The sequence below is a fragment of the Anabrus simplex genome, chromosome 6, assembly GCF_040414725.1.
Source record: "Anabrus simplex isolate iqAnaSimp1 chromosome 6, ASM4041472v1, whole genome shotgun sequence".
In the NCBI taxonomy this organism is placed as follows: Eukaryota; Metazoa; Arthropoda; class Insecta; order Orthoptera; family Tettigoniidae; genus Anabrus; species Anabrus simplex.
The window spans coordinates 224,731,918-224,744,416 of NC_090270.1; the positions used below are offsets into that span (position 1 = coordinate 224,731,918).

Here is a 12,499-nt window from a genome sequence, read left to right on the forward strand (position 1 = left end):
AAACTCATCCCAGAGTCTGTTTACATTTTTATTTACCTTTTTTCACCGATCATATTTACTTTTTTTAAACTCTCTCATGCCTGTTTTATTAGCCATATGGTACTGCCTAATAGTCCTAATTGGAATACCTTCCTTTCTTTCACATTTATTTTTAACTACCACAAAAACAGCTTTGTGATCACTAATACCATCTATTACTTTCGTTTCTCTATAGAGCTCATCTGGTTTTACCAGCACCATATCCAGAATATTCTTCCCTCTAGTTGGTTCCTTCACTTTCTGAATCAGCTGCTCTTCCGATATTAAGTTATTTGCCGTTTGTTGGTCATGCTTTCTGTTCGCATTACCTTCCCAATTGAAATTTGGTAAATTCTGATCACCCACTAGTATCACATTCTTTTCCATATAATTTCCCACATAGCTGATTATCTTATCAAATCATTTTGAATCAGTGTCAGTGCTACCTTTTCCCGGTCTGTACATTCCAAAGACATCAAGTTGCCTATTATCTTTAGAGATGAGCCTTACACCTAGAATTTCATGTGTGTCATCTTTAAGGCAACACTCCTGAGATAAACAGATATTTTTACCTAATGCAGGGATTTTCACGAAACTTTGTGCGAATATCACCTACATAATAGCAGAAATATCACAAACATTTCTTTCATATACAATTAATAATTTTTTCAAAATAATGCTTTTTGAAAATGTTGTTGACATTTTTAATTCCATTTTTTCATGAAATTTAATTAACATGTTGGTGGAAATTAAGAAGCACTACATATAATTTTTTTCTGTACATAATTTATATAAGGAGATAGATCGTACTAAAATTTGTGTAATTTTGATGTTCTATAATTTTGGACTTAAAAATCTGCAATCAAAAATTCCATACGCATGTTTCCTAATATAGTTGTGATACATATACCATACTAATTTTATTACATGTGGTAGAATATTATGGAAGAAAAATGGGATTTAAATGTAAAATTACAATTGGTGGGAAAATTAAAGCGATGTTCGAGTGACGTTTTCTTCCTGATTCATTAAGCGCAAAAGTCACCAGAACAATATGTTTCTCCTTCATTTTCTTTCTTAGCAGCTTCTGTATGAATACTGGTAACTCTGGAAGCTTGTCTCCTCTTCTTCTCCTTCTCCAAAGAACGGAAAATGATTCACCTGCATTTTGTTTTTCACAATGCAACTTTTCCTGAGTCGAAGCTATGGGGATTTTAGTTTCTGTCATGTCATGATTGTTGACTATAGGTGCAGGACTTACATGGCTTGAAGTTGATGCGACACTTTCTTGATGAGAACAATCTTATTCCAATAACATTTCATGACCTTTTGTCCCTAGTTTCTTCAATGGAGACTCCTGTTCGTTAATAGCTGATCCCCATCTCTTTCCTATCAAAAGTTCAGCAATTCATCACTTAATTAAGGCTGATTTATGTTTATGCATATTGTTTATTCCCTTGGATACAAGCTATTAATTATTACAGCTCACTATCTTTCAATAATAATAGTATCTTGATACGCAACTATAAGAGGTTACTTGCGCGCGTTCTTCACAAAAGTAAACAGACTGGCTACCACCACAGAACTCACAAAAAAAGATTAAACATACAAGAATAACAAAACTTATAAGTTGTCAGCACTGTTGTAGTACCATCAGGAATACCAATACAAGCATATAATGTTGCTCAGTGACAATCATGTACTGAAATATTAGTCCATGTCAAGCTTTAAAAATTCAGAGAGAAATAGGGTAGATCTTACACCCAGATTCTGTACAAATATATCAGGAGGGGAGGGGGCTGTCGGCCCATCCCATGGATGCATAATTGCAAAGAACAGGCATATTTGATTGAATGGAAATATGACAATGACATCATTATCTAACAAAGTAGTTCAGCAGATGCCACGCCAATTTCTGCTGTGTCAGACTGGCAAACAAAGCATTATTAAAGTGATAAATTGTTTGAATTCAATGGAATAACTTTGTGTCAAGAGGGAAGAAACTCAATCCTTTCAATTTCTGTGATTAAAAAATTTGCCAAAATAACCAAAATATTGACTTTTATCTCCAGATTGTCGCCTTAACTTTTTTGTAGCTTACAAATTCTTCTTTCACCAGAATGAATAGTCCCCCTCCTACCATTCCTATCCTATCTCTATGATACACACTCCAGTTCTGTGAGAAGATTTCTGCATCCATTATATCATTTCTCAGCCATGATTTAATCCTATTACAATATTTGGTAAGTATATATCTATTAAATTACTTAATTCTACTCCTTTCTTTACAATACTTCTACAGTTGAGCACTAACATTTTTATGTCATCCCTGTTTGACTTCCAGTTCCCTGTACCCTTATCACCGCTCCCTAGGCCACCCCATTTCCCTTAATGTACCTCCCTATAATCCTTCTAAACAAATTTCCTATCTTATATGTGTCACTGCGGTTTAAGTGAAGGCCATCTGAACGTAGATCCCTATCTCCTACCCACCCATTAGGATCTAGAAATCTCACTCCCAGTTTCCCATATACCCACTCCATAAGTCTCATTTAAATCCCCAATGACCTTCCAGTCAGTATCCCTCCTACACTGTATTCCACTGATAACTATCTCCGCTTCCTTAAACTTCACCCCTGCTGTATTTACCAGATCCCACACATCCCCAACTATATCATGTGATACATTACAATAGTGTTGGGAGTGTTGGATTGCACTAACAGCACTAAAGGTCGGATAACTTTGTCATTATGCATTTCCAGATCCATGTTGTTATACCCTTTTTTTCTTCTCTCTATATGCGGAATCTATTCCTGAAGTTTTGCCATTGAGTTTTGTTATACTCTGTATCAGTCATGGCATTGCAAACCACCTTTCTCCTCAGTTCATAGTCGTTGCTTCACTAAATAATGCTTATGCTAAACTACTGTTCTCAGTGTGCATAAAATGAGTATTATACAAGCATATATTATCTAAACTCTACCTCTTTCCTAGGAATCATCTGGTGAACAAACATCAATGGAATCGATTGTACTCCCTCCACCTGTTTACAATAAAGGCAACTGCTCTGCTTTTGAATTCCACTGCTTGGATGATACATGCATACCCATAAACTTGAGATGTGACACGCGCAATGATTGTCCCGATGGAAGTGATGAGCTGCAAGGCTGCACACGGCCAGTAAGTACCTTTCTCAGAACTTCATCACTCAAAATCAGCTACCAGATTGGTGGATCTTTTCTTACATTTTATAAGTGAATGTCCCTGATCTAACATCTATGGACATGGTTACCCATACTTTTGTAATCATTTTTGAAGCATACTTTTATAACTATATTTATTTCATATGTCATGGAAAGGAACAAACTAGTGAAAAATCAAGTTGTATTCTATATAGAAAGATAAGAACATGAATAAGAACATGCATAACAATAGAAAAGGAGACAAAGACAAATACAAAAACACAGAAGACGAGGTCAGTCATATACACCAACACTTTATTGAGTGGGCTCCGATTCAGTGGAGTTTGCATTTGATGGACATAATTCAACAAGTAAATATAGATAGTGAAAATGTTTTTTAAATTTATTATATGGAAACTAGCTGATGTACCCGTGCTTCGCTACGGAATTCTATATTTTATACAGAATTCTAGGTTAGGTAGTGTAAACGTTGTGAGCAAGATTGTATTAAGTTGCATAGCTCTTAACGTTGCTCTAGAAACACGATGGGGAAGTCACCACGTCTTTTCTCATATGAAAGCCGGGCTGAGTGGCTCAGATGGTTGAGGCGCTGGCCTTCTGACCCCAACTTGGCAGGTTCGATCCTGGCTCAGTCCGGTGGTATTTGAAGGTGCTCAAATACGTCAGCCTCGTGTCGGTAAATTTACTGGCACGTAAAAGAACTCCCTCAGGACAAAATTCCGGCACCTCGGCGTCTCCGAAGACCGTAAAAGTAGTTAGTGGGACATGACGTAAAGCAAATAACATTATTATTATCTCATATGAAGACTGGGTTAGGGAATTTTCATTGTAATGGTAGGCCAGGTTGCCTACCATCAGTCACGATCAGGTTGGGGAGTTTTCATTATAATGGCAGATACTCACTCCCTGCCTGCCTTTATAGATTCTCAGAAAGACTCTTAGTGGTTTTCCCAACTGAAAGGAACATGGGTCATTACAATGACGTCAGTAGGAATGGCGCGATTAAAAGCAATGATTTCATATGAAATACTCGATCAAGTGAGAAACCACACATTTTCTCACTTTTAACGAACAGTACTACGCTGCCGAACTAACAGTCCAAAGCTACAGAGCTGGAATGACCAAGACGCAGACATCTGTGATCCGTGAACAATCTTCATTCTTTTTTTCGGCGGGGGGGGGGTTCGAATAGTGGATACTCCCAGGGCAGAAACTATGCCCATTTACTTTTCTGTTTTCTGGGAGTACCCGATGAGTCGGAAAATCTCAATTCACTACACTGGCGGGGAAAAGAACTATCTGACGTGGAGGCAATTTTTCCTCCAAGCCAGAGAAAAAACCACATCTTCACTGCTAATCTGGAATAAAATTAATGTAGATTTAATAAAAGTGAAGAGGAAGAAGCATTTCTTAAGAAACGGCTCTTTTCAGGATTGAATTTTCAGTTATTTAGTGAATTGTGGTACTATAATTTGGAATAGGCCTACTACCACTACTACTACTACTACTATTACTAACTGAGCCTCTAACTTAAGTGCACACACTGCTCATTCAAAACAGCGCATCAGAGTAGGTATCGAATAGCTGGCATACTATGATGAACCAGTGTGTCACGTACCAGCAGTATCAAAAAATGTATGAACCAGAGGAATGGCATGCTAAAGAAGAAAGTTATCTAACTCCTCAGCTATTTCCCGCCAATATTCAGTTAGGCTGTTATACTCGGTACGCAGCAGTAATCCCATCTATCGGAGTTGAATGTCAGCATAAGAGACAAAGAACATTACAACAAACAACGGTCAGTGTAATGTTGTTGATGATCTATGTTATGCGCTTTCGATATTGTAGGCCTTCACATTATTAATTGTCTTCCGGTTCTGAAATACCACTCTTATCATAGTCTGTACTTTAAAACGGAATAAAACATAAATGATCGGAAATTGTATTCTCTATAACTTTTGTTATGTAGTACTTCTCCATAGCACCAAGAACATAGGTATTTAAAAATGAAATTTTAGGCGCCTTCCCCTAAACTACCATTTCACCCAGGATGAATATCATTGCTTATAGCTTAAACTGTAGTTTCTTATTCCCCGACTGTATATACCGATTTTCATTCAATTCTGTTTACCCATTTTGTCGGGGTTCGGCGTTGATATGGACTTAGCAACAAAAATCCAAATTCATGAATATCTGTGTTATCATAGTCAGTATGGCAAAAATGCATAAGACGTAAATGATCAGAAATTCAATTCTATATAACTTTAGTAATGTAGTATTTATCGATATGACCACTAATAATATAAATATTTGAGAATTGACTTTTAGGCCTTCCCCTAAACTACCATTTCACTCAGCATGAATAAAATGATTCATAGCCTAGATTGTAGTGGCTCACCCCCCGACTTTACATACCGAATTTATTAAATTCTCTTTAGCCGTTTTCTCGTGATGCGTGTACAGACAGACAGACAGACAGACAGACAGACAGACAGACAGACAGACAGACAGACAGACAGACAGACAGACAGACAGACAGACAGACAGACAGACAGACAGACAGACAGACAGACAGACAGACATTACGGAAAAGTAAAAACTGCATTTCCGTGTTACTGTGCACAGGATTGATATAGAAATACCATTCTTTTCAAATTCTGAGCAATATACAGACAAAACTCTTATTTTATATATATAGATGAATATGATTTTAGAGGTTTAGAATCCCCTGACCTTTGTGAAACTTTGAAGCAGGCTGGTGTGCAGTGAGAATAACATTGATAATAGATAGACATCAACACCGAATGGAGTGGCTGTGCATGTTAACACACTACAGCTATGGAGCCAAGCTCTGCATTCGGGAGGAGAGTGGTTTCGAACCCCACCATTGGCTGACCTGAGAACGGTTTTCTGTGGTTTCCCCATTTTCACTTCCAGGCAAATGCCAAGACAGGTGCTATTCATAAGCCACAGCCAATTCCTTCCACCTCCTTACTCAATTTAATTCACCATCATTCATTTCATCTCCATCCGACTCATTGGCTGAATGATCAGCGTTGAAAACGCTTCAGAGGGTCCCGAGTTTGATGCCTGGCCGGGTCGGGGATTTTAATTGGGTCAAATTAATTCTTCTGGCTTGGGGATGGGGTGTTTATGTTTGTCTTAACACTTTCCTCTTCATATTCAGACAACGCACTATGCTACTAACTACCAGAGAAACACGCAATAGTGATTACATCTCTTCATATATGGTTGGCATCAGGAAGGGCATCCGGCCATAAAACAGGGCCAAATCCACCTGTATGACACAGTTCGCACCCGTGACTCCACCGATGTGGGAAAAGAAGAATAAAAATAATCATTCATTTCATCTTCATTATCTCATCAGCTGAGTTTAGCATCAGGAAGGGCATCCAGCCATACAAATCATGCTGTATAATTTCATCTCATCTCATTCCTGACCTTGTATCATGAAACAGGACTAAGGGGTAGATATAGCTAGACATCAATGAAGTTGACCAAGGTCCCAAATTCTAAGTCAGGTGGAGATTGCTGAAGATGTTCTATGCTGTAAACAGGAAGCTGATGATAATGAAAGAGAAGATGATGGTAATGAAGCAGTTTCAGCTGGTCCAAAACTGTTGGTGACTAGAGAACACATGGACGACATTATCTCCTTCATAGGTGCCTCGTCATGTTCAGAGGGGACCACTTACGATGAACATTTTGTACAATTTTGATAAATAATTATCAAAAAATGGTACACAACTGGAATGCGACTGAAACTTGATGCATTCACTGTAAAATGGCATGAATATAAAATTGTTCCCATTAAAGTACATTAGTGTCACTGACTTCTTAGTTTAATTTTCTCCCTTTGTGTTTGTCTTGTGTTTCTACTGTAGTCTTACACCACCTGTATTCAACTTATTTTTGTCTCTTCCCTTTTTCTGTATTTATCCAGTTTTCTTTTTGTACCAAACTTCTCACAACAAGACTGAAAATCTTCCCAGTTGGCTCCTCAATGGGTGTTAAAACCTGCCCTTGAGACAAAGCTGTGAAGCAAAAAACAAAGTTGTCAGGGGCTGAGAAGAAGTGGATTGAGATTGATAAGAAGAGAGCCTATCTATTTAAAGACAGCTGTGTATGAAGATGTGGAGAATGACCTTGTCCTTTTGTGTTTTTATGTTTGTCCTTGTCTCCCTTTACTGTTGCTCCCTCTTCTAAGGCAACTCTTTGTTTCTGTTCATTGCATTTATTACATGGTGATTAACTTAGAGTTGAATACATACTCAGTCCCATAAATAATTCACCATGGATATTTTAACATACAGAGAAGTAAGCATGGTCTACTCGTAACTGCTAGGATTTCTGTTGAAGAGTCTGAGAAGTTGCAGCTTTGATTATGAACTTACGTTTGGAAAAATGTACTATAATGTCTTCGGGGATTGTCACCTTGCGATGTCTACTATACTGACCAATTGAACTTTCTTCTTCTTTCTTCACCTTTATCCAGGGTGCCAGGTTTCAATAAAGCCACCACTAACCTAGAGAAGAGATACCTTTTCCATCCACCCCCAGCCTGGAAAACACTCGATGTTGAGTTGCTGGCTGTATGGTCTACTCTTATTGTACTGTATTTTATTTAACACTAGCTGTTGTACCGGTACTTCGCTATGGAATTCTATATTGTGTACAGAATTCTAAATGAAGTCGTGTACACGTTGTGAATAAGATTTTATTAAACTGCATAATAACATATGTATTTCACACATACATACATACATACATCATCATTATAGACAGTTATGCCTTTCAGCGTTCAGTCTGCAAGCCTAATTATCTAAATGTTGGTTTGGGGTGTCTTACGGGCCCCACAGATAGGACCGGTTGTGTCATCAATGGGAGGGCGGTCTTTTTCTCACCAGGGATGATGACATGGCCGGACAGCAGTAGTAGTAGTACGATAGTTTATTTTAAATTTTTTTTGGCTATTTGTTCATTTATTTATTTATTTTATATCCAGCAGGGTTGATAGACATGGCATGTAGGGACTGGGGATGACTGCTGTGGTGATCCTCCCTAGGGAGGGTCACGTTTCCGGAGTATCTGATGGACCTCATGGCATGCCCTAAGAGTCTCGTGTTGTTGTTTTTCTTTGTTCCTTTTTCCTGTTTTTGTAAGTTTTTTTTATTGTGAACATGTATTCGGGGCTGAACGCCTGTTATGTTCAAGAATAAATACAAATACAAATTATCTAAATGTCGTCACAGTCCTCTATTTGCAACTAGTGCTGTGGCCTCATTTAGTTCTATACCTCTTATCTTTAAATCATTATAAACTGAGTCTAACCATCATCATCTTGGTCTCCCTATACTTCTCTTATCCTCCATAACAGAGTCCATTATTCTCCTTGGTAACCTATCCCCTTCCATTCACCTCGCATGGCCACACCACCGAAGCCAGTTTCTGCGTACCACTTCATCCATCGAGTTCATTCCTAACTTAGCCTTTATCTCCTCATTCCAAGTACCCTCCTGCCATTGTTCCCACCTGTTTGTACCAGCAGTCATTCTTGCTACTTTCATGTCTGTTACTTCTAACTATGAATAAGATATACTGAGTCCACCCAGCTTTTGCTCCCATAAAGCAAAGTTGGTCTGAAAACTGACTGATGTAAAGATAGTTTCGTCCAGGAGCTGACTTCCTTCTTACAGAACACTGTTGATCGCAACTGTGAACTCACTGCATTAGCTTTACTGCACCGTGATTCAATCTCACTTAGTATATTACCATCCTGGGAGAACACACAACCTAAATACTTGAAATTATCGACCTGTTCCAGCTTTGTATCACCTAACTGACATTCAATTAATTCCCTTGGATTTCTTACCTACTGACATCAATTTAGTCTTTGAAAGACTAATTTTCATAACATACTCATTGCACCTATTTTCAAATTCCAAGATATTAGACTGCAAGCTTTCAGCACAATCTGCCATTAAGACCAAGTCATCAGCATAGGCCAGACTGCTTACTAAATTTCCGCCTAACTGAATTCCTTCCTGACACTTTATATCTTTCAACAGACGATCCATCTAAACTATGAACAACAAAGGTGAAAGATTACAGCCTTGTTGAGCCCCTGTAAGTACCCTGAACCAAGAACTCATTCTACCATCAATTCTCACTGCAGCCCAATTGTCAACAAAAATGCTTTTGATTTATATGATCTTCCCATAATCCCATAGTCTCCTAGTATGGCAAACATCTTTTACCACCATACCCTGTCATATGCTTTCTCTAGATCTATGATACATAACTGTCTATTCCTCTTGTAGCATTTTTCAATTACCTGGTGCATACTGAAAATCTGATCCTGTGGTCTGAAACCACACTGGTTTTCATCCAACTTCCTCTCAACCACTGATTGCACCCTCCCTTCCAAGATGCCAGTGAATACTTTGCCTGGTATACTAATCAATGAGATACCTCAATAGTTGTTGTAATCTTTCCTGTTCCTTTGCTTATAGATAGGTGCAATTATTACTTTTGTTCAATCTGAAAGTAGCTTACCAACACTCCATGCTAATCTTATTAGCCTACTCTATGAAGCCATTTCATCCCTGCCTTCCCACTATACTTCACCATTTTGGGTCTAATTTCATCCTTTCCTGTTGCTTTATGACAGTGGAGTTTATTTACCACCTTTTCCACTTCCTCAAGCATAATTTCACCAACATCATTTTCTTCCTCTCCGTGAGTTCCATGGTTCACAACACCACCATGAAGATTTCTTTTTACATTGAGAAGATTTTCAAAACATTCTCTCCACCTGTCCAGTGATTACCTGGGATCTATTATGAGTTCACCTGAATTACCCAAAACACTGTTCATTTCCTTTTTCCCTCCCTTCCTTTCTTTATTACTGTCCAGAAAGGTTTCCCTGCTGCTTGACCCAGCCTTTCCAGGTTATTACCAAAATTTTCCCATGACTTCTTTTTGGATTCAACAACTGTTTGTTTCACTCTGTTTCTTTCATCTATGTACATTTTCCTGTCTGCATCCGCCCTTGTTTGGAGCCATTTCTAATAAGCCTTCTTTTACGTTTACAAGCAGCTCTCACTTCATCATTCCACTAAGATGTTAACTTTTTCCCATCTTTACACACAGTTGTTCCTAGGCATTCCCTTGCTGTTTCTACTACGGCATCCCTGTATGCCATTCATTCTCTTTCTATATCCTGTACCTGCTTACTGTCCACTGTTCAGAACTTCTCACTAATCATATCCAAGTACTTCTGTCTAATTTTCTCATCCTGGAGATCTTCTACCCTTATTCGTTTGCAGACAGATTTCACTTTCTCTATCCTAGGCCTAGAGATACTTAGTTCACTACAGATCAGATAGTGATCTGTATCATCGAAAAATCCGCGAAAAACTCGTACATTCCTAACAGATTTCCTGAATTCAAAGTCTGTTAAGATATAGTCTATTATGGGTCTGATACCTGTACCCTCCCATGTGAAGCGGTGAATAGCCTTATGCTTGAAGAATGTATTTGTAACTGCTAAACCTGTACTAGCACAGAAGTCCAGCAAACGCTTCCCATTCCCATTCGCTTCCATATCTTTCCCACATTTACCAATCACCCTTTCATATCCTTCGGTTCTATTTCCAACTCTCGCATTGAAATCGCCCATTAGCACTACCCTATCCTTGTTGTCAACCCTGACTACGATGTCACTCAGTGCTTCATAAAACTTGTCAACTTTATCCTCATCTGCACCCTCACATGGTGAATACACCGAGACAATTCTCATCCTAATTCCTCCAACTACCAAATCTACCCACATCATTCACTCATTTACGTGGCTAACAGAAACAGTGTTGTATGCAATAGTATTCCTGATGAACAGCCCTACCCCACACTCTGCCCTTTTTTAACACCCATCAAGTACAATTTATAATCTCCTATCTCTTTCTTGTTATCTCCCCTTACCTGAATAGCATTTACTCCTTGCACATCCAGATGCATCCTCTTTGCTAACTCAGTGAGTTCTGCTTTCTTTCTTCCATAAGCCTCATTAATATTGATAGCTCCCCATCGAATTCCATTTTGTTTGCCAAGTTGTTTCTAAAAGAGAGAAAATCGTACCTTCCCCTAAACTACCAATTCATCCAGCGTGAATAAAGTTATTGATATCCTTTACTGTAGTGTTGTATTCCCCAACTTTACATACTGATTTTTATTACAGTCTGTTCACCCATTTTCTCACGGTTTGATATTGATACGAGCTTAGCAACAAAAATCGAAATACATGAATATCTCTGTTATCATATGTGGTACGGTAAAAATGTGTAAGACATAAATGATCGGAAATTTGATTCTATATAACTTTGGTTATATCTGAGGAAGCTAAAGAATCTAGTATTCTATTTTGACCAATTTTCTTGCTAGAGTTCTTCATGAGTTATTACATCCACAATTTTAGCTGAATGGAATATCTTGTAGGCTGTAAAAGGGAAAAAATGTTTTAAAACACAGAATCCTTAACTTTTTCAGTCCTGAGAGTTTTATAGGTAGGGTAGTTACAGTCATCTGCCCTGATATCCCAAAAGTACTTTTAAGGACGTGCCATTAAGGGGAGTATGAATGGCCTATCCCGCTAATGTTAAATTTGCTTATTTCATGACCCATTTTCTTAAGAACTACTTCATGAAAGGTAATGAAACTTTTACAGATTATTTATACATGCTTTATGTACTTATTCCTCTAGTTTCATTGAAGTACGTTTTCTAGGAGTTGGGATAAAAAAATTTCTCTGTGTTATTTTTTTACAACTCTTTGTGTCAAATGTTTTAAATTTTTCTTAAAACATACAATCTATCTCTACCATTCTAGAGGTGTGGTATTACTAGGATATTATACATGAACAGTGAAAATATCAAGGGTTTATCTTCTATAGATCTGGAGATAACGAGTCAGTTGCCTGAAAACAGTGAGTTTTTTTAGAAATTGCAATTAAAAATTTAGATTGTAACTCACTTTTCGATAGCAATAAGAGTAAAAAAATCACCAACAGTGTAGTCTTCATCATCTCCTACATTGTCCGAGTGTATCCTCTTCTTCCTCCTCAAGATTTTGCCTCCTTGGACACTTTTTGGGCCTGTAGCTCTGCCTTGTCAACTTGCTCCTTGTCCAGTTCTTTCAGTATGGCTCATGTATTCCAACCAGCCTTCACACCCAGCTCCTCCAAGTCTTTCAGTCTACCAGTA

The 12,499-nt window shown here is 38.0% G+C and overlaps 1 protein-coding gene across 2 annotated transcripts in view; it reads left to right on the forward strand.

Annotated features, from left to right (window-relative positions):
• LOC136876355 (very low-density lipoprotein receptor) overlaps positions 1-12,499 on the forward strand; it is a 122,720-nt gene that overhangs the window by 87,118 nt on the left and 23,103 nt on the right. For both annotated transcript variants that reach the window (XM_067150231.2, XM_067150232.2), the window contains one exon: positions 3,013-3,198. In XM_067150231.2, the coding sequence (XP_067006332.2) occupies positions 3,013-3,198 (186 nt within the window). The remainder of the gene's footprint in view (positions 1-3,012; positions 3,199-12,499) is intronic.